Source organism: Trichechus manatus, unplaced genomic scaffold, assembly GCF_000243295.1.
Source record: "Trichechus manatus latirostris isolate Lorelei unplaced genomic scaffold, TriManLat1.0 scaffold00001, whole genome shotgun sequence".
NCBI lineage: Eukaryota > Metazoa > Chordata > Mammalia > Sirenia > Trichechidae > Trichechus > Trichechus manatus.
Genome location: NW_004443937.1, coordinates 11,580,588 through 11,602,770, shown reverse-complemented (window position 1 = coordinate 11,602,770; position 22,183 = coordinate 11,580,588). Strand labels below are relative to the sequence as shown.

Genomic DNA, 22,183 nt, shown 5'->3' with positions numbered 1-22,183 from the left:
CCCCCGCCGTGTAATGTTCCCTGCATCTGTGCGTGTTGCTGGAAGTGTTTCAGTAATGAAGTGTGGTACCTTTAAGTAAAGGTCACGGGCCTGACCTATGTTGTGTGGGTTTCTTGTTTGTCAGACTAGAGGCATTTTCTCATTTTCACAGTTCAGCTGAAAACAAAGACCTCCTTATCCTCGCAGGGAGCCGTGCTCTTAAGAGCTGACATCAGCCTTTTCCCTGCAGGCATCATTTCTGCCTTAAGAGTCTTCACGGCAAGCCAGAGAGGCAGGTAGCCATCCTGTTACCTGCGATTTTCTGGCCAAATAACACATGGGATGAAGAAATGCCAGGGGGTGCCAAGAAGCAAAGAAGCAGAATAAAGTCACTGTCATCCATCTGTCTGTTCTAGCAGGCACCGGGGACTTTGTCGAATTGTTTCAGGGGAACGTTTTTTGCCTGTGTGGTTCTAATCCATATGAAGTTTATAAAAGTGGGAAGAGAACCTTGAGGCATGAGGGTGTTTTTACTAAAGAGGAATACCTATTAAAGAACATTCACGATATGTGAGAGAACTTCCCATTAGCAAGTAGGTTTTAAAATGCCCCATGAAACTGAAAAAAAAAAAAGGGGAGAGGGAAGTATTTTTAGATTTATGGGTTGAATCAAAGGCATTTGTTCAAAAATTGAGAAAACACAACACGATTGTTGTCCCCCTCCCGTCCTCCTCTGAGTGCATAAGCTCTTTTTAGAGTGCTGTTTTCATGATGCTTCTGCTCTGGGAACACAGATTGCAGCTGTTTCGTACAAAGAGGATTAATCTTGATGTTGCTTTTATGATCTCACAGAATTCTTCTTGTTGGACTATAAAGCTGGGCTGTCCTGAATGTATACAGATGTGTTGGTGCCACCCATCTGCCAGTCTGTCGTACTGTGGTGGCTTGCATGTTGCTGTGATGCTGGAAGCTGTGCCACTGGTATTTCAAATATCAGCAGGGTCACTGTCTTAGTTATCTAGTGCTGCCGTAGCAGAAATACTACACGTGGATGGTTTCAACAAAGAGGAGTTTATTCTCTTACAGTCTAGGAGGCTAGAAGTCCAAATTCAGGGTGCCAGCCCCAGGGGAAGGCTTTCTGTCTGTGTTGGCTCTGGGGGAAGGTCCTTGTCATCAATCTTCCCCTGGTCTAGGAGCTTCTCAGCGCAGGAACCCTGGGTTCAAAGGACAGGCTGTTATCCTGGCTCTTGTTTCTTAGTGGTATGAGGTCCCATCTCCCTGCTGGCTTCTGTCTTCTATATCTCAAAAGAGATTGACTTAAGACACAACCTAATCTTGTAGTTGAGTCCTGCCTCATTAAGATAACTGCCGCTAATCCCACCTCAGTAACATCATAGGGATAGGATTTACAACACATAGGAAAATCACATCAGATGACAAAATGGTGGACAATCACACAATACTGGGAATCATGGACTAGCCAAGTTGACACACTTTTTTTGTGGGGGGAACACAGTTCAATCCATAACAGTTAGCTGTGGTGGCAGATTTTAGCAGAGCTTCCAGACTAAGACAGACTAGGAACAAAGGCCTTTCGATCTACTTCCAAAAATTAGCCAATGAGAGCTCTGTGGATCACAACAGAACATTGTTTGATACAGTGGTGGAAGATGAGCCCCTTAGGTTGGAAGCTACTTACTACACAAGGGACTGGAGCATACCAATGATCATAAAGGTAGCCCAGGCAATGTTTTGTTCTGTTGTACATGGGGTCGCCATGAGTCCAAGCAGACCCGATGGCAGCTAACATCACCACCACCTTATTAGAGTTGATTAAGGGCCAGAAGGACGAATGCTAAGACATTTGCTTATGTGTGGGTGTTGATGATTCTTTTGTTTTTCTCTGGGATCTTGCTTATAAAGTGATTATTTGCCTGTACTACATGCAGCTGGAACCTAGCAAGGTCGTTTATAAGCCCCACGTGCTGTGTATAGTGTAGCTTTTACTTCATAAACGGCAGTACTTGGTGTCTGTCTACTCTGCTGTATCTTTGGGTTTAAAAAAAACAAAACAAAACCCAAACACTCTTCGTTTTGAAATTTCTTCACAGATTGTCTCCAAAGCATAATTAGAGAACTTAATGTTGCAGTAATGTCCTGGGTTTGGCAGTAGCTAGAAACTTTGCCAAACAAGGGATCTGAATTCTGGATCCAAGCCTTCCGAGCCCTGACAGGCAAATGCACTGCAGAATAGGAGGGAACTACGTTTTCCTGCTGTGCTCTCCTCCAGGTTACACTGCCTCTTGCCTTCCCTTCCTTGAAGAGACCTGAGAAATACAGCTCAGGGATCCACGTGGAAACCAGGTCCAGTAACGGGGGTCAGGGCCAAGTGGGAGAAACTTCAGAAACAAGTCTGAGAGCTAAAACCTCACTGCTTCCCTAAATCAACTGTCCTTGAACGCATCAGGGCGTGGCCATGAGTTTTCCAACTTGTTTGGGGTAACTTCCTTGGCTGCATCTGAGGCAACCCTCAGTTGCTCGTATATTGTCTCAGAATGCTCTTCCCTCAAGATGCTGTAAAGGAAAAAAGTGTCCCCTGGTCAAAGTTTGGGAAGTACTATACCTGATCTCCCTGGTCTCCAGTGCACCTTAGCACATTTCAGAGTTGAGAAGTCCTAAAGAAATAATTGCCAATAAAGGACATCACGTTTGGTAAATTAGAGGGCCAACGAAAATGAGGGGACCCCCCAGTGATATGGACTGACTGACCCAGTAGCCGTAACAACGGATGCAAGCATACCAACAGTCATGAAGATGGCGCAGGACTGTTCTGTTGTACGTAAGGTCGCCACGAGCCAGAGCTGACTCGATGGCAGCTAACAGCGACACAGAAACCTTATCTAACGCAGAGTTTCTCGCATGTAGTTGGCTATAGGATCCTTTATTCCTTTTTTCATAAGACCTATGGTGCAGCCTTGCCAAACATTGTCTAACAAAATGAGCGTTTCATTTTGATTTCAAAATTCTGGTACACATGGACATTCAGACTCGCAAAGCTGAAAGTATTGAAATGGTTGCACGTTTCCTTGATTTGGGACTCTTGGGTGCTGTCTTTAACGCTTGGGGCTTTTGGGGAGATTCACGGAGGCCAGAGAAATTGAGGAAACTTGAGGCCCTGTCCTTCTTCCGTGGCCCTTTGTCCCCCTATCTTCCATCCCTACCTGTCTCCTTCCTTCATAGCTGTTTCTAGAGAGTAGACACTGTCACTTCTGTACCCACTCCCCACTTCCACGTTGTCTGTTATCCGTACCAGCAATTATGATGAAACTTCTTTCCCTACATTCACCAGTGGCCTACTCATTGCCACATCCCTGGGACATTTGTAATTCCTTATCATGTTTGACTTCCTCTTTCTTGAAAGTCTCTCTGCCCATGGTTTCCGTGCTTTCTCTGGTTCCCCTCCTACTTCTGTGGGCACGCCTCTCAGGATCTTTCACAGACGGCCGTTATTGCTATTCTCCAGGGCTCTGCCCTTCTCATGGTACAGACATGTGATGGATTGAATTGTGTCTCCCCAAAATATGTATTTGGGATCCTAACCCCTGTACCTGTGGATATGATTCCATTTGGAAATAGTGGTTTCTTTGTTATGTTAATGAGGCCACATCAGTGTAGGGTGTGCCTTAAACCTAATCACTTCAGAGAGATAAAAAGAGCAGACTAGACACAGAGACGAGAGAGCAGACTAGACACAGAGACGAGAAAGCAGACACAGAAAAGACAGACTCTGTCTGAAGATGACCAGGCAGATGAATCTATAAGCTCAGGAACTCTAAGGATTGCTGGTTGCTAAACCCAAAACCAAACCTATTGTCGTCGAGTCGATTCCAACTCATAGTGACCCTATAGGACAGAGTAAAACTGCCCCATAGGGTTTCCAAGGAGCAGCTGGTAGATTCGAACTGCCGGCCTTTTGGTTTGCAGCCGAACGCTTAACCACTGTGCCACCAGGGCTCCTACTGGCTACTGGCAGCTGAAATAGCGCCTCTCTGAGGCGGAATCAAGGCCATGGCACACAACAGAAGCAGGAACAAGCTGAACTAGACAAGGAAGGGACTGCCCTCTAGAGCCACACCCTGAATTCAGGCAACAGGCTTGGGTGTTTTTGAACTGTGAGAAAATAAATTTCTGCTCTTCACAGCCACCCACTTGGGTGGTATTTCTGTTACAGCAGCACTAGGTCACTAAAACAAGACCGTTCTAACAAGTCATATGCAAGCTCATGGCTTGAATTACTACTGTAGGTTGACAATTCCCAAGTCTTTATCTCCATCTGAGACCCAACCCTCAAATCCGTAGCCCCACCTGTCTGCAGCATGTCAGCTGTGCATTTAACTGGAATGCATTTTAGTAGCTCCTTTCTTCTTCTCCCAGCACTTTACCAGTCCTGCTCCTTATCTTCTGTCCCCCATCTTCATGACTGGTACAACTATAGTCCCATTTTCCCAAGGCAGATCTACCTGGAGATCGCCCTTCTCTCCTTTTATCACAGTTCCCGTATCTAATCCCTCACCCCCCCACCACCAAAAAAAAAATCAACCACTTGTTGTCAAGTGGATTTGGACTTATGTCACCTCCTTGTGTCAGAGTAGAACTGTGCTCCATAGGGTTTTCAGTGGCTGGTTTTTCAGAAGTAGATCACCAGGCATTTCTTCTGAGGTACCTTTGGGTGGATTTGAACCGCCAACTTTTTGATTATAGCCAAGCACGTTAACTGTTGGCACCACCTAGGGTACCAAAGCTATCACCACAGCCTGTTAAATCAGTCAGCTAAACGTTTTTTTTTCGTAGTTACTGCCCTGGGCCATAGTTTAGACCCCATTTCCAAGGCAGCAACCTCCTGTTGGTCTTCCTGGCACTGAAGTGCCAGATGAAGGTTTCTGAAATAGTAATTTCTGCGTGGAGTCTACCCATGCCTCTGGTCAGCTACAGGATGACATGAACAGACCCCCGTGTCCATGAGCACCTCCCTTACTTGTAGGTCGTTCCTTTGCCCAGCTGTACCTGGTCACATGGACTTGTTCATGTCCTGGTACATTTTCTTGCCTCCTTTTCTTGGCAAATGGCAACGCCTTCTGCTTAGAGGTTAGCACTTCTTCATATAAAATGATGACATTTTGCTATAATTGTGTGCCCACTTGTCTGCCTCCTTCACCAGACTGTTAGTTCCTCACAGACAGGGACTGAGTCTTAATATGTCCGTATCACTAATACCGACAATAACAGTCATAGTAATAAACAGTGTTGACACTTACCTACTGTTGATGTTGGTAGCTTCCATGGAGCAACAGAATGAAACACTGCCTGGTCTTGTGCCGTGCCCACGATCAGTTGTGGATTGAACTGTTGTGATCCACAGGGTTTTCCCTGCTCAATTATCTTGTTGTGTGTCGTCGAGTGATTCCAACTGATAGCAACCCTGTAAGACAGGGTAGAACTGCCCCATAGGGTTTCCTAGGCTGCAGTCTTTACGGGAGCAGATCACCAGGTCTTTTCTCCTGGGGTGCTGCTGGCGGGTTCAAACCACCAACCTCTCGGTTAGCAGCCGAGCACTTAACCATTATACCACCAGGGCTCATTGGCTGATGACTAGTGCTGGGTAAGTGAGTGAGTGAAAAATGAGTCATTCTGCGAGCACAGCTGAGACATTCTTCCCTTTGACTGGGACAGGTTTTAACAATTGCTTTCAACAGGTGACAAACCTGAGTGGCACCAATTACTGTACTTCCATTTTTGCTCTGTGACCTTGATGTTTATCCCAGTGACCATGCTGGGACACAGAGAGTCCCATCTCTGCTGTCCTCCCGTGCCCACACCTAGCTCTCCACAACAGGAACACGGAAATACCTTGTAACTGGCAGATGTACAACCTGTGATCCATGTCAGTAGCCCTGCTTGTGAGGCTTGTTTCAGATGAAATGATTTTAATCCCAGCGTTGACTCTGAGTGGTAAGCCTCCCAAACTTATTGTATGGAGGAGAGGACTTTTTTCACTCTTCTCCTTATATTTCTTTTTATGCACGTGGCCCCAGCCCCAGCATAAACAGAAGGCGAGGTGCATAGAAACGAGAAAGTCTGTACACTTGGGTGAGTCTTACAAGCCAGAGAGGTGGCCAGACATTTCTTCTGGGTGGAGATCGACCCAAAGGGTAGAGTTGTTCATGCAAAAGTAAGAAAAGCAAACAGATCTCTGCACAAGTGTTTACTACTTCTGGTATTTTTCAGATTTGCCCAAAAAAGTTCTCAAAGCCAAAGTGTTTTTCCATGAATTTCTGCTAGATTCATTATTGTGTTTATTTGTTCTTGTGTGAGAACTTTGCTCTTGCATCACTAGTAACCATCTCTCCCCGTATGTTAGTTCGGAATGACACTGCGGGATCGTGTGTTAGGCTTTTGAGCAAGCTGCATCAAATGACTGAAACACAAAGATTCTCCGCTCTCTAGGAGCTAACAGTCGACTTGGATACACCTAGGTAATGGAGACATTGTTAGAAGGGGCCGGTAGCCATGCAGCTTCTCAGTTAACAGGTATTTCTTGAGAGCCCGATAGGAGAACATTGCAGAGTTCAGCCGTGGGCGGCGGCTATACCTCCTGCTCAGCTACGAAATAAAATCCAGCTCTCTAGAGTGACACTTCGGGGTCCCTGGGTGCTGCAGACAATGTGCTTGGCTGCTAACAGAAAACTGGAGGTTGGAGTCCACTAGAGGTGCCTCGGAAGAAAGGCCTGGCAATCTACTTCTGAAAAATCTTCCACTGACAATCCTATGGAGCACAGTTCTGCTATGACACACATGACGTCTCCAGGAGTCAGTTTGAAGGCAGCTGGAAGTGATGTGGTGGGAAACATGAGTTGAGATACAGTGGACAGAGGAAGGGACAAGGGGAAGGGAGAGACAGCATGTTAAAGGCGGGGCCAAAAGATGTGGAACACGGGTGGCTGAGGACTATGCAAGTAAATTAAAATTTTTGTGCCTGCTAAATCACCTTTTCATAAAATTGTATCACTGCCCTGAAGGCTGATTTCTGTCTTTCTATTTCTAGCCAACAATTCCCACAGTTTTACTTAACAAAAACAACTAGAACCTTCACTTTTTTTCCACGAGGAAGGTGAAGGAGTTCCCTATTCTTTTTCTTCTCAAACTTCAAAACCCTAATAGGTTGCTTTCCTGTAAGAACCGTGATTTCTTACCAACAAATAATTCGTTTGAAGCTCAAGTCAAATCTTTTGACTGTGAAAACTGCTAGCGTTTGTGTGGGTGAGGGGCATTTGATATATAATAAAATGATCTGGGAATTTCTAAGAGACCTGTTGATACAAATAACTCTTTAGTAGAGCTGCTGTTGGAGGAGGGAAACGCATCATGCTGGTACATACGCAGGAGCTAAAAGCGAGAAGCATAACTTCCTCTCTGGTGACTGCAGTGGCTGGTGGTCCGGCCTCCCAGCAGAGCAACCCTGACTACAGAGGCCTGTAGGGAGACTGCCACCTCCAGTGGCCCAGACCCCCAGGCTGCCCCCACCCCCGTTTTTTTCTTTTCATTTCCAAGAAATATCACAGTATTCTTCCAGTAAATTCCCCTCCCTTTTTTTCCTTAAGCTAGCAAGCTAGCGTTGTTTTATGTTGCTTATAACCAAAATAACTTTTTAACAAAGACAGATAATTGGGTTGTTTACAGTGTTTCCCTACTTTTTGCAAAACTTCTGTGGAGATCTCTGTATTTCCACCGTGTTCATAGTACATACTTCCCATTTTTCTAGAAGTGGAATTTCTAGGTCAGAGGGCACCCATTTCTGTTTTTTCTATGCCTTCTGCCAGTTTGAACTCTGGGAAGCTTACGAGTTTACAGAGTTTACATTCCCGCTTGCATCTGTATGGGTGAGCCTCTCCCAGGCATGGTCACAAAGGCAACTGCTTATGTTTATTCATGGGGAAACACTGTCGTTGTTTTAATGTGCTTTTTTTTTTTTAATTTTTGACTACTCGGCAACTTGAATTTTCTCCTTATGTGCTTACTGGGCATTTATATTTCTTCTATCCTGTTTATTATATCTTTGTCTTTTTTAAATTAGGGTGATCGCCCTTCTATTGATATGTTAACAAATCTTTATACTAAGGATCCTCTGTAAGATGCAGAAGGAAAATAACCAGTTATTGTTTTCAATTTTATTTACTGTGTGTTTCAAAAGTAGATGTTTTTGCCTTGGATATGGTCAAATCAATAAACCTTTTCTTTAATGGAAAGGGCTTCTAGAATGTTCTGAAAAGAACAGAAAGTGTTAGATGATAATACCTTGTAACATATCTAGGGTGGATCTTCAAGGTAGGATGGTTGGCCATGCTTGATAGATTTTAGCTGTGGAAGGATGAGAAATTTATCATTTGTATGTTACATCATCAGTGCATTTATTCAGACATTCCTGAATGCTTATTTTGTCTTTGGCATTGGGGGGATGTGTCAGTGAAGGAGTTTGCAGGTTCTGAGGACCTTGGTTTACCAGTTGGCATCAAGTCAACCCTGACTTGTGGCCACCCCATGTGTGTCAGAGCAGAACTGTGCTCCACAGGTTTTCAATGGGTGGTGTTTTGGAAGTAGAACAACAAGCCTGTCTTGTGAGATGCCTCTGGGTGGACTTTGAACCTCCAGCCTTTTGGTGAACAGCCAAGACACGAACTGTTCGCACCACCCAGGGGTTCCAAGAGGAACTTGGTTAGAGGAGGACAGTGAGCTAGTCCTGAGAGCGTGTTGTCAGGTAGTGATGGGCAGTGATGCAGGGCTGAGGGAGGAGAGCCCTTCCTGGCAGGAAGCTGTCACCACAGTCCCTGTGAGGCAGGGGAAACGAGGACACCGTCATCAGACGAAAGAACAGGACTGCAGCCCAGCGTTTCCTGAGTTACACCCCCCCCCCCCCCCGATCTTTTCACAAGCACGCTGAGCTCTGTGGTGGTCAGCATGCGTTTAGTATCTGTTGTCATGGTCTCTTGCTGGGTACCATAAGCAAGCTCAGAAATCAGAAGTTCTCTGTTTTATTTAACCATTTTGCCAGATGTTTCTTGTGGTTTGACAGATGGACCATTTACTAGAAAGTTACGCTCCTGAGATTTTGAATGTTGTGGACACCGTTGCTATAGACAATGACTGTGTCAGGGCAGGATTTGGAAGTCAACCCTTGCATCGTTTTTGGGTTGAAGATGGGTTTTTTTTCCCCCCAGAACAAATGCTCTGTTACAGTTCTAATCTCTGATTTCTAGAAGACAATCACTGATTGACCAGAACTTACTCCAGTAGATACCACACTGCCTTAGTTGGTATTATTTTCTGAAAACACGTAGGCCCAAGTACATATAAGTTTTGTTTGCAAAACCAACCTGGGTCTAAGAGAACTCAGGTAGAGGGCAGGTAGCAATTTAAATTGGGCTGAAAATCCAACTGATGCCCCACTTCCCTGGACTCTGACGTTAGGCTAGGGTTAAGAAACCCACAGACTTGGCAGCTTTTTACACCCATCTAAAGCTCGTCACGACAAGTGAGGAGGATCGCTGAGGGGCTTCCACCTTCCCTGTGCCATAGTCAGCATTTCTCTGCCGATTGAGAGCACTGGTAGAGAAGAGCCTCGTTTCTAGAACTCTCCTGAAGTGAGGAAAGCAAAAGGAAGTTGCTTCCTGCAAAACACACGTGAGGCTGCTGCAGCCAGAGACTCAGGGATGTCTGGCATTCCCCCTCTGCCTTCTCCGGCAGCCTTCCTCGCCTGTGCTTTGTTCAGCCTCGTATTAGAGTTTTATGAAAGCCTTATGTTATGGAAGATGCAGAAACAAAGAAAGAGGAAATCACATGCTGTCATTCTAACAGCATATCTATTTCCCCACAAGATGGAACACTGGAACGGTCACCACGCATGTCATGGTCACCACGCACGTCACGTTTTGGCAGGACGTGCTCTGCCAATAACCCCTCCCAGGGGCCCCTCACCTATTCCGGGACCTGGAGGAAACTTTCTTCCTGCGCGGGGGCCGCGGCCCCTCGCCTCTCCTCACAGGCAGGGACTCTTATTCTGACAGCGCCCTGCCTCTCCTGGGTTTGAGCCTGGACCGCTTGCCAAGTTTGTGGGGCCCCAGGCTTTCTTGTGGGAGGACGCTGGGCTGTCTTCAAGCTCTTTGGCAATGATTAAAGTGAGGTTAGTACCAAAAACCCTTTCATTTTATTCCCTTATCCTTGCTTTTTCAAACCAGATGGCAACCCTGTATTTTCAGCTGTAATTAATTTAAACTGTGAGGCAGCAAGTGCTGGGAGAAGGAGAGTTAGTTTTGCTCAAGAAGGGACAGCAGTGATTTTCCTTCTCATCCCTCTCCTGGCACCTTGTCCCAATCAGATCCATGTCATGTACAGTTTCTTCTGAGAGGGGAGCGGAAGGAGAGGGGGCCGTTGTAGGGTCTGCAGGGCTGGCTGTGCATCGCACATGGGTCCCGGGAGGGCTCATGCACGCTGGTAATTGTTTCCTTAATGAATTGGAAGTAACAAAGTTTCAGGTGGTGGCTGACATGTTGCTGCAAGGCCGGGCTATCATGTGACTGTCTCCAGACAATGGTGCGCGGTTTCAAGTGGCTGCTGATTTGGGGAGTACAGTGAGCTCTTTCTTCCTGTTCAGTACAGCTGCCAGGCCTTCCTCCAAAAGGGGGTATGTTTTAGGTTTAGTATTTATGCTTAAAGAAAATTACAAGGGAAATAAAAGCACTTGGCCACAATTGAAGGCTGGAGGTTTCGACCTCAGTTATTTGACCACGACCCTCAGTGGAATTTTATTTGAGTTGCTCTTCTCTAGTTGCCTGGGAGTGCAAGATCAATTAGAGATTGAGAGATCGTTCACATTTAATAGAAAATGAATGCTTTTTAAAACATCTAACAGTAACTTGTAAAATAACTCCACAGAGCAGCCTCCTCCACCCCCCACTCCTGCGCTGAAAGGAAGCTGAACTGAGGTTAACATGGAGAGTGAAGTAACTTGCTCGCTGCCTGGAAGTGGGGTGTCCAGGTGCACCCACGAACCTGCACAGATAGGTACAGCGAGGCTTCAGTCTCGTACTTCAAAAATGCATTTTCCTGGCATTACGGGAGAGTTGCAGATTGAAGAAGATCTCTTAACAGTCATATATGTGAAAAGCACTTTGGGAAACTGTGCTGATGGCCTAGAAATGGCAGCGATCGCTATTATTAACATTAGCCATCCTCGGATGACTCAAAGTCATTTTTAAAGGCTCATAGTGAGAAATGAGAACCCACAAGTACTCAGCTTGGGAGTCACCCGGAGTGCTCACCATTGATTACACCACCATTGACAGTGGGTGCCACTGTGTGCTAGGCTTTGCTGAAGGTAATGATAGGTGATTGCTGTTTATTTAATTTGAGTGCCAAGTGTTTACATTATTACTGACCATTTCTCTCATGAGCCACTTGGATTGTTTTTACAAAGTCTTGGCATTTTGTTGTTGTGGACGGACATTCTCTTAGAAACCTTTTATTTTTCTCTAGTGGAGAGGGGCAAACATGAAGTGATGAATGCATCCTGTAGTTCCAACCTTCTTTACTACCAATGACTTGTCACAACTTCTAAGGACTAAGGATTAACTTCAGTTCAGGTGAATAAACTGTAATGAGTCTATTATGTGCTAAGCTTTTATATTCCCTTCTCAGCTGCAGTAAGTAATAAAGAAGAGGTCGGTAGCTTGCGGGGCAGAAGGGAGTTCAGCTCGCTGAGATTATGATATTTGTGCCTAATAATTGAAAGCTGCAGTGTGATTACTGTTGCGGGGGTGAGTGGTTGTTAGCTGCTGTTGAGTCAGCCCCCGACTCCTGGCAACCGCATGCATGATGGAATGAAACGCTGCCTGGTCCTGCACCATCCCCATGATCGCTTATGGATCGGACTGGTGGGATCCATAGAGTTTTCATTGCCTGAGTTTCAGAAGTAGAGCACTCGGCCTTTCTTCCTAGTCTCAGTCTGGTAGCTCCGCTGAAACCTGTTCAACATCATAGCAGCACACAAGCCTCCACTGACAGACGGGTAGTGCCTGTGCATGAGGTGCATTGGTCAGGAATCAAACCTGGGTCTCCCACATGGAAGGTGAGAATTCCACCATTGGACCACCACTGCCCCCTACTGGGCAGGTGGTTTTAACTTAAAGAGTAGTTAAGATGAACCATTAGCTATCTGGTGTTGGAATTCCTCACAAAGAGGAAGGTGTATGTCCCTGGGGACTCTGGGAGGGTGGTATAGCCCTCTGGGTTCTTCCACGGCAATTTTAGAATCATCAACTCGACTTTGGAAAAGAAATGCTGTCTCGGTGTTCAGTGGAATCATCAGATGCCCCTAGGTTCCTCTTTTTCCATCTTCTTCTTTTCAGGATTTTAGATTTTGGGTGAAATATGATTTGAACAGCCAGGAGACTGTCCTTAGATATTTGTGATGTTTCAGTTAAGCTAAGTGGACAGCCCAGAAATCCAGCCCGTTGCCATTGGGTCGATTCTGACTCATGACAACTTCATGTGTTGGAGAGAAGGACTGCTCCATAGGGTTTTCTTGGCTGTGATCTTTATGGAAACAGATCTTCCATGAAGCCTTATGGAAGCCTTTCTTCTGCAGCACTGCAGGGTGGGTCTGAACCGCCAGCTTTTAGGTTAGTAGTTGAGAACAAACTGCTTGTGCCACCCGGGGACCTTGCCAGTGGACAGCTCAGGGAAAGTTAATGCTGAATTCCAGGAAGAGCTTGAAAATGAGAATATTTTTGAAGAAACTTAGTTTTATAACACAGAGGAAAATGAACTAGGCCCCCTGTGCTGTCTTTCCCAGGTCTGTTGGGAACTTTGCTTTAATAGAGGAGATTGATTTGTACTTAGTATATCAATTGACGATATATTAGTAGCCTTTCTAAGCACCTGGAACTCCTTAAAATGATCTTTCCTTTAAGAAACTTAAATCTTGTTCCTATAATGCAATGTACATTTAAAAGATAAATTAAAGCTTAGCCAACCTTCTTTTTCTAGTTTTTGGAAAGATGGAGCTCAGTCCACACGCCTGGATGCTTATAAAACCCTGCTCCAAGGGACCCCTGCTGAGAACTAACACACTGAATACTTTGCTCTCAGATGGAAAGTCCTTATGGTCCTTTATTATTACCATTTTAAAGAATATGTGGGGGATGTCTCACGATCTCTTATTGGACGGATAGTTAATCACTTTCCATATACAGTACGTAAATTTTCAGACTTTTTAGTACACCCACTCCTCACTTACCGACATGGTTAGGTTCCGAAGACCAGGTCATTACGTGAAAATCGGCACTATGCAAAAATGGAGGATGACCACATCAGATCACAAAATGAAAGATGACTACATCATCACGTAACTGCCAGACCACTGAGAATCATGGCCCAGCCAAGTTGACATATAACCTTAACCATCATAGCCAGCATTACTCTTGCCTTGCACCTTCGCACTCATTACTGCCAGACATGCATCATTAATGCATAAAATAGTTGGGTAGTGGATTTTTTACTATTGTTGTAAATGCAAAATGTCAGATGAGATAGTCAATAAATGAGGAGTGGGTGTGCAGTTGTATAATAATTTAACTCAGTAATTTAAGTTTGTCTGCAAAGTTTCTGATGTCAGTCAGCTTTTATAAAAAGCTGCCTCTCTAAAATTGATTTAGTGTTGAATGTATTTATTGAGTTAGGGATTGCCTTCTAATATCAAGATGTCCACGAAATGATTTGAAATTGGTTCCTCCCACCTCTGGGCTGGACACTTGGGGGCGGCTGCTTACAGTCAGCTGTGGGAATGTGGTTGAGGGGGTGGGTATTGGAGAGCAGGGAATTGTAATAAACCAAATACCAAAGGAAGGAAATTTGATTTTTCTTTTTCTTATTTTTGGAAATTTGACTGTTTCTTTGTCTCTGACCCAAATGTGCGTAGTAACTCACTTAAATATCAGCTGCTTAGCCAGTAGGGGTCACTAGAACTGAGTTACAAGGAAAAAATGCTACGCGGACTTCAGGTGCTCAGACACTAGGTGACACGCGGTTGCGTTAACCGCTGGCATCTGGGGTTGTATTGTTCCACGTGTAGTTCTAGTGACTGCAGGTCCTGGGATAATCCCGCTTTGGAATATTCTCTTCTGTTACTTATTAGACCAATACTTTGGTTTTTGGTCCAGAAATGTTGCTGTTACTGTTGTTGTTAGCTGCCACTGAGTCGGCCCCAACTCATGATGACCCCACGCACCACAGAATGAAATGCTCCCTGGTCCTGTGCCATGCCCTTGATCAGCTGGGGATTGGGCTGTTGTGATCCATAGGGTTTTCATTGGCTAATTTTCAGAAGTAGATCACCAGGCCTTCTTAGTCTGTCTTTGTCTGGAAGCTTCACTGAAACATGTTTAGCAGCAGAGCAACACGCAAGCTTCCACTTACAGACGGGTGGGTGGTGGCTATACCTAAGTCACGTAGGCTGAGACTCGAACCCGGGTCTCCTGCATGGAAGGCGAGAATTTTACCACTGAACCACCAATGTCCTTGGTCCAGAAATAGGCTGCCATGAATGGAAGGGAATTCATCATTTCCTGTGTGCTGTGTTCTTTAGCTTACATATGGAGTATTGCGTCCAGTGCTAGGGACCCCACTCAGTTGGAGCATGTGCAGAGGTGGGTGACAGGATGTGAAGACATCTGATAGTAGACTCATATGAAGAAATTCTGTTTGGTGGAGTATTTAGGGATGGCAAGGCTGATGTAGAAGCAGGTTTTCAATAGCCAGATGACTATCCTGTAGAAGAGGAAATCAACTTCATTGAGTTTTTCCAAAGGGCAAACCTGGGATCAAAGAATGGCATTGGAAGGCAGATTTCATTCGTTATGAGACAGAACCTTACGCTGAAGCATTTCGATCATGGAATTGCCTCTCGGGGAGGAAGTGAGCGCCCACCCTGCCAGTGTGTGAGGAGCTGGATGGCAATCTTTCAGGGATGTGACAATCCCACCTCCCTTCCCTGGTGTTCACAACCATCTGAACTGGGACACTTTCTTCTTCCAAGTAGCATTTGATCTTTTCACTGAACAGTTTTATAATACTTCCCAGTTATCTGCTGCAAAATGTAGAGTAAATTAAGAGTGTGCCTTCAAAAGGGTTTGAATGGAATCATAAACGCTGGCACGGCGCCAGCCCGGAAGAACGGAGGGGAAATGATGATGGAAGGTGTCTGTAGACCATTGATTTCTGGTGGGTTTATGTTTGTTGGAGGTGTCTTCCTCGGGTTTCTCTGGTAACCTTCGAGCCAGGTGCTGTCTTGGTGCACCAGCTCCACGAGCTCCTCTGTCTCGCTCAGACCAGTTGGTCCTGGTTTCTCCTAAGAATTTGTTTGCTTTTTGATCCTTTCATTCATAAAATAGTTACTGTGTGCCAGGCACCATTCTAGACACATAATAATGGAAACTCCTGAGCAGCCTGTGGTTCAGAGAGTCAGTCACGTTCCCCGTGTGTTAGCGCCCTAGTGCTGCTGTGACAGGTACCACCCATCGGGTGGCTTATAGAACAAATCCATTGTCTCAGTTCTGGAGGCTGGACATCTGAATTCAGGGTGTCTGTAGGGCCATGCTCTCTACCAAGGCTCCAGAGGAAGATCCTTTCTTGTTTCTCTAACTTCCGGTAGTCCCTGCCATTCCTTGGCTTGCGGCTGCAGGATAATTATTCCTCTGTCTCTGTGTCTCTTCTTTTTTATAAGGACACCACTCAGGTTAGATTAGGACCTGTCCTCTCCAGCATGACCTCATGTTAACTGACAACATCTTCAAAGACCCTGTTTCCAAACAAGGCCACGTTCACAGTTACCAGGGTTAGAAATTCAACATAGATTTTGGGGAGACAGTTCACTTAATAACACCAGGCATGTCTAGAAGGAACTTGTCTTCTGTCTCGGCCCCTGACTCATGGCAGCCCAGAGCACAGTGGAACGAAACGCAGCCCGGTCCTGTGCCATCCCCACGGTCAGCTGGGGAACGAACCATTGTGATCCGTAGGGCTTTCATTAGCTGATTTTCAGAAGTTGATCACCAGGCCTTACTTCTAGCCCATCTTAGTCTGGAAGCTCCACGGAGACCTGTTCAGCATCATAGCAGCATGCAAGGCTCCACTGATAAGACAGGGGTGGTGGGTGAGCTTGAGGTGCCTTGGCTGGGAATTGAACTCTGGTCTCCTGCATGGAAGGTGAGAATTCTACCACTGGGCGACCACGGCCCCTGATATAGTCCCTTCCGCAAAACAGAATACCACCATGTTGATGCCTCTGTTGCTGTTGATAAGCGCAAAGAAATAAGGGGATCTTTCCTAGGTTTCTCTCCTTGCCAGACACTGTAGCTCCCTTACAGAGGAGAGACATAATGTTTTCCATCCCTTCTCTGGTACAAGGACTCTGCTTAATGCCAAAAGTATGATAGCGGTTGTATTTTTTTAACTATCATTCATTGAGAGAATACATAATGACAAAAACTACTACGAATTTAGTAGCAGTAGGAATTTTAAATTAATTTATATTTTATTAATCTCAGCAACATCTCCACCCATTTGAAAGCACTAAGTATACATGTGGGGGACACATGATGTATTCAAGGCATAAACAGTGCTTGGAGTGCGCGTGGATTCCTGCACCATTTGTCATGTGTCTCGGGGGGGGTCCCGGCCCCCAGGTGGAGACCCACTGTGGCAACAGTCGCTAACGTGGGGGTGAGGGGAGAATGCTTTCCCAGTAATGTTCTCAGGGTTGACCTCTTTTCTAAAACCTCAGTTTGTCCTCTTGTCTCAGTTAATGATGGAAAACACGTGCAGACAGTTGTAGTCAGAGAAAACTGGTACCTTATTTACATAGAGCTGCGCTATTCAGAAATGAGACCCAGGCTCCTGGGCGAGCTGTAGGAGCTCTGCCCTGTGGCTGACCTTCCCGTGGGCCTTGCCTTCCTGTAGGCAGGATCTGGAAAGCCCTTACACTTTTCCAAGCCAATAAGATTGCTAAGTAGTTGAATTGGATGAGGAAAGGTCACAGTGGTAGGCCCTGTCCTCGCTCAGATCCTGTTTATTCTTGCTCTTACATCACATCACTCTGGAGGACAGTGGTGGTTCAGTGGTAGAATTCTTGCCTTCCATGCAGGAGACCCGGGTTCGATTCCTGGCCATTGCACCTTATGCACAGCCACCACCAGACCGTCAGTGGAGGCTTGTGTGTTGCCATGATGCTGAACAGGTTTCAGCAGAGCTTCCAGAAAATCAGCCCGTGAAAACCCTATGGATCACAACAGTTCGATCCTCAACCAATCATGAGGATGGCACAGGAGCAGGAAGTGTTTTGTTCCGTTGTACATGGGATCATCGTGCACGGGGGCTGGTTCAACAGCAGCCAACAACAACATACATCATTCTAGCCAACTTAGTTGCCTAACTTTTTGGCCCACTATGGGGAGAAAGGAGTCCCTGGGTGGTCCAAACAGTTAAAACAGTTGGCTGGTAACCAAAAGGTTGGAGGTTCAAGTCCACCCATAGGCACTTTGGAAGAATGTCCTGGTGATCTGTCTCTGAAAAACCAGCCATTGAAAACCTGTGGAGCACAGCTTTATTCTGACACACACGTGGTCCCCATGAGTCAGGGTCAACTCAACAGCAACTGGTATGGGTAGAAGGGAAAGGTAAGGGCTACCAGTAGTGGCAGGCACACATACTCCAGGGAATAGCGACCCTCTGGTAACTGAGGGGAGACCAGAACACAAGACCCTGAGCAACCTGAGACTACTGAGTACAGAGCAAACAGGCCTCTCCTGGAAGCCTACCTGCATCCCATTTAAATAATGTTTATAAGAAAGATCTTGTGTCACTAGGAAAGGAAAGAAGAAAATGCAGCCGTGTTTTAAAGTGTTTTCTCTCTCAAAGGGTTGCATTTCTATCTCTACTTAAGTGGCTGGGGCTCGATGAGTGAAACACAGGAGCCAGACTTCCTGAGTGTCCTGGGTGCATTGGGTCGATCTGCGAGGTAATTGTTTAGCTCAAGATGGGGAGACCCACTTTCCCCTTGGAGCTCCTTCTAGTCTCCTGGAGAAAGAAGGCAGACACTGGTGAGCGGCCATCACACAAAATGCTAATGACTACCAGACTGCTGGAGTGGCTGGTGAAGCAGAGGGCGGGTCTGAGAAGACATCTCCAAACTGGGAAGTATATGGAGATGCAGCGTATTCTTATTTAATGAGTCTGGCTCTTAAGCAACCTCTGCTTGGAAGTCCTTGACTCAGTTATAGAGACAAAGTGCAAACCAGCAAGAAAATAGCAGAAATGTCACTCAAATAAGCATTTCCTCTGAAGTTCCTCAGTACTGGGGTGGGTTGATTTTCCCTTCTGGAGTCCCTAGGTAGTACAAACGGTTAACATGCTCAGCTGCTAACTGAAAGGTTGGAGGTTCGAGTCCACCCAGAGTTGTCTCGGAAGAAAGGCCTGGGGGATCTATTTCTGAAAAATTAGCCATTGGAAATCCTGTGGAACCCTCTTCCATTGCTGGTGGGATTATAAAATGGTACAGTCACTGTGGAAAACAGTTTGGAGGTTCTTCAAAAAGTTAAACATAGAATTATCATATGACCCAGCAATTCCACTCCTAGGTATATACCCAAAAGACTTCAAAGCAGGAATGCAAACAGATACTTCTACACCAGTGTTTATTGCACCTCTATTCACAATAGAGTGAAATAAGTCAGTCACAAAGGGAAAAATATTGTATGATCCCACTTCTGTGAAATATCTAGAGTAGGCAACTGCATAAAGACCAAAGTTAATCAGAGGTTACCAGGGGCAGGTGGGAGGGAGGGGAGAAGGGGAACTCACTGCTTAGGGGATGCTGAGCTTCTGTTAAAGGTGATGGGGAACTTGGAAACAGACAGCGGTGATGGTTGAACATGATAACCCTAACTAATGTCACAGAATTGTACATATGAAGAATGTTGAAATGGCAAATGATTTGTTATATACATATTTGCCACAATAAAAAGGAAGAAAGAAAACCCCGTGGAGCACAGTTCTACTCTGCTATACACGGGGTCACCATGAGTTGGAGCTGACTCAAACAGCAACTGGTTTTTAGTTAATTTTCTCTTCTAGCACCAAGGAAATGTGCTAGTTTTGAAGCCCTCCCTGGAAGTTATGGAGGACTGCAAAGGGCTGGCCTTGATTCAGTCCCCCTGCCCCTCACCAGCCAGTGACCCTGGTGGCCCCCCTCACTCTTACGCAGTAGAGGGTCAGCCCGAGCACTGGCCAAGGGAAGGTGAACGGTGCCCACACAGGGCCTGTGCTCTCGGGATGCCTGTGGCAGATGGGCCTGTTGTGCAAGCATCATGAAGAGAGTGTTGGTTTGCTCATTCTCTCACTCATCTGAAACGTTGTTCAGCCAAAAGGTTTTGGACGATCACTTGGCTGACCAGCTTCTTCCTGCTAGTGTTAGGGGCAGGTGTCTATTCCTGGCTTCCTCAGCTGTGCTTGGAGGTGCAGCTTCCCCTCCAGCTTCTCACTGGTGAGTCTAGGCTTACCTGGCCCCATACACACAGTGGTTCCTACTTGTGCTGTCACTCCTTGGTACCTCACGTGTGTGCTGCTTGGCAGGGATACCTGAGGGCCCATGATTTTTAAAAACTAGTTGATGTGGAGTTGATCCTGACTCATGGTGACTCCCCTGGGTGTCAGAGTAGAACTCTGCTCCATAGGGTTTTCAGTGGCTGATCGTTTTGGATGTAGATCACCAGGTCTTTCTTCCAAAGCACCTCTGGGTGGACTTGAACCTTTCAGTTAGCAGTTGAGTGTGTTAGCTGTCCCCATCATTCAAGGACCCCATATGTATACTGTGCTGTTGTTGTTAGCTGCTGACTGGTGACCCCACACACAGTGCAACAAAACTCTGCCTGGTACTGCACCATCCCCATGATCAGTTGTGGAGCAGACTATTGGGATCCCTAAAGTTTTCATTGGCTGACTTTTTGGAAGTAGATCTCCAAGCCTTTCTTCTGAGGCACCTCTGGGTGGATTCGAACTTCTGACTTTTCGGTTAGCAGCTGAGCACGTTAACTGTTTGTACTACCCAGAGTGGAGATAATAATATAATAATATTTATCACAAGATAAAAATTAAATGAGATAGTAAGTATGAAGTGCCTGGCACATGATCAGTGTCCCCTTCACCACTCAGAAAATGTCAGGTGTTCCCATCTGAGTGTTCATTTGTCTGTTTCAGGAACAAGACGGCCAATGGCGACTGCCGGAAAGACCACCGGGAACGGAGCCGCAGCCCCATCGAGCGTGCGGTGGCCCCCACCGTGAGCCTGCACGGCAGCCACCTGTATGCGTCTATCCCCAGCCTAACGCTGGAGCAGCCCCTTGCCCTGACCAAGAACAGCATGGACGCTAGCAGGCCAGTCGGCATCTCACCCACGCTGGCCCCGGCCGAGCGGCAGCAGGTATGCCTTTGCCCTGCAGGGCTGGGGGCCAGTTTTGATAAAATAATGGCAGGCAGTGAGTCGGAGGCTCTGGGCTTGAAGGAGGAGGGTTGAGGGGGAGGGGGAGCGGTCCCACCTGCAGCTTCGCTGTGCACTTGGAGTGAGAGCCTGGGCAGGTGCCCTCTTCCTTAGAGCTCATCGCATTTCAATTCCTACCTGGAATGGCGTGGGCCTTGCCTCTTATGAGGAAATGGCCTCAGAACAGACATTCAGTGGCTTTGGGGCTTAGTTTCTTTCTTTGCAAAATGGAAGGCTTGGCCTCACTGAGGTTGTTTTCCAGCAGTCTTCACTGATAAGCCTGTTTCTGTTAGGATTAATATAATCATAGTGAGAATCCTACATTTACCCATTATAAGGTCACACAGATGAAGAAGCTAAGTGTCAGACTTCTTTGCTCTGGGCTGGAATCCTTAAAGTCAGTGGTGACAGGGTTAGCTCGTGCTGGTCAGAAATCCATGATTGGCAGATTAAAGGAAATTAAATGATTACTTAATATAGTTGGCTTGGTAGGAAAAAAAAAAAAAAAACTTTTTAAAAATGGGGTTCCTGGGGAAATATATAATGAAGAGAGGCTTCACCATCAAGGCAGTTTGAATCACTGCATTAGACTGTGGCATTTCCCTCTCTGAACCTCTGAGGCCTTGCTCAGTGCCCGCGACCTAATTTGTTGTTGTTGGGTGCTGTCCGGTCAGCCTCTGACTCATGGTGACCCCATCATGCACACTGGACTGAAACGCTGCCTGGTCCTGAGCCATCCCCATGATCAGTTTCAGAACGGACCATTCTGACCCATAGAATTTTTATTGACTGATTTTTGGAAGTAGATCACCAGGCCTTTCTTCCTAGTCTTACTTTGGAAGTTCCACTGAAACCTGTTCAGCATCATAGCAGCATGCAAGCCTCCTCTGACAGAGGGGTGGAGGCTGGGCATGAGGTGCATTGGTGGGTACTCAAAGCCGGGTCTCTCACACGGAAGGTGAGAATCTACGACTGAACCACCGCTGCCCTGCAGCCTCATAGGCCCTCAGTAAATGTTTGCTGGCTCAGTGGTTTTTGGCTCACCTCCACCCAGGGGCACCTGAGAAGAAAGGCCTGGCAATCTACTTCTGAAAGATCAGCCATTGAAAACCCTATGGAGCACAGTTCTACTCTGACACATATGGGGTTGCCAATGGCAACTGTTTTTTTTTTTTTGTTTGTTTGTTTTCTGTAGAGGCCCTAAGGGGTTTTTAAGCAGTTGAGGGACGTGGCCAGATGTGTTTTATGAGAGACCTGTAATCTCTGAACCCTATGTAATCTCTATCCCATGGGGTCACTATGAGTCGGAATCCACTCAATGGCAACGGGTTTGGTTGTGTTTGGTTTTGTAATCTCTGAGCACCTGTGTGTAGTCTCTAGCGCTTGGTGGCCTGGAGGAAGTAGCTTCTAGGGGCCCTCACAAACCCCAGCTTTGAATGCACAGGCGTTTCCGTTTCTGTTCTGTGCCAGGTACAGTGCTGGGGTCAGAAAGATGAGCAGGACACAGCTCTGCTCTCCAGCAGCTCAGAGCCACCACACATTCCCAGGACTTTTGTTTCATTT

The 22,183-nt window shown here is 46.2% G+C and overlaps 1 protein-coding gene and 1 non-coding gene across 2 annotated transcripts in view; both read left to right on the top strand.

The window, feature by feature from the left end:
• The window catches only part of VGLL4 (vestigial like family member 4), a 76,054-nt gene that overhangs the window by 49,157 nt on the left and 4,714 nt on the right, over nt 1-22,183 (top strand). Inside the window, exon 3 of the mRNA XM_004368333.3 lies at nt 20,341-20,563. Within this exon, the coding sequence (XP_004368390.1) occupies nt 20,341-20,563 (223 nt within the window). The remainder of the gene's footprint in view (nt 1-20,340; nt 20,564-22,183) is intronic.
• On the top strand, nt 17,190-17,260 carry TRNAG-UCC (transfer RNA glycine (anticodon UCC)). Its single transcript has one exon. It is a non-coding gene; the product is annotated as a tRNA-Gly (tRNA).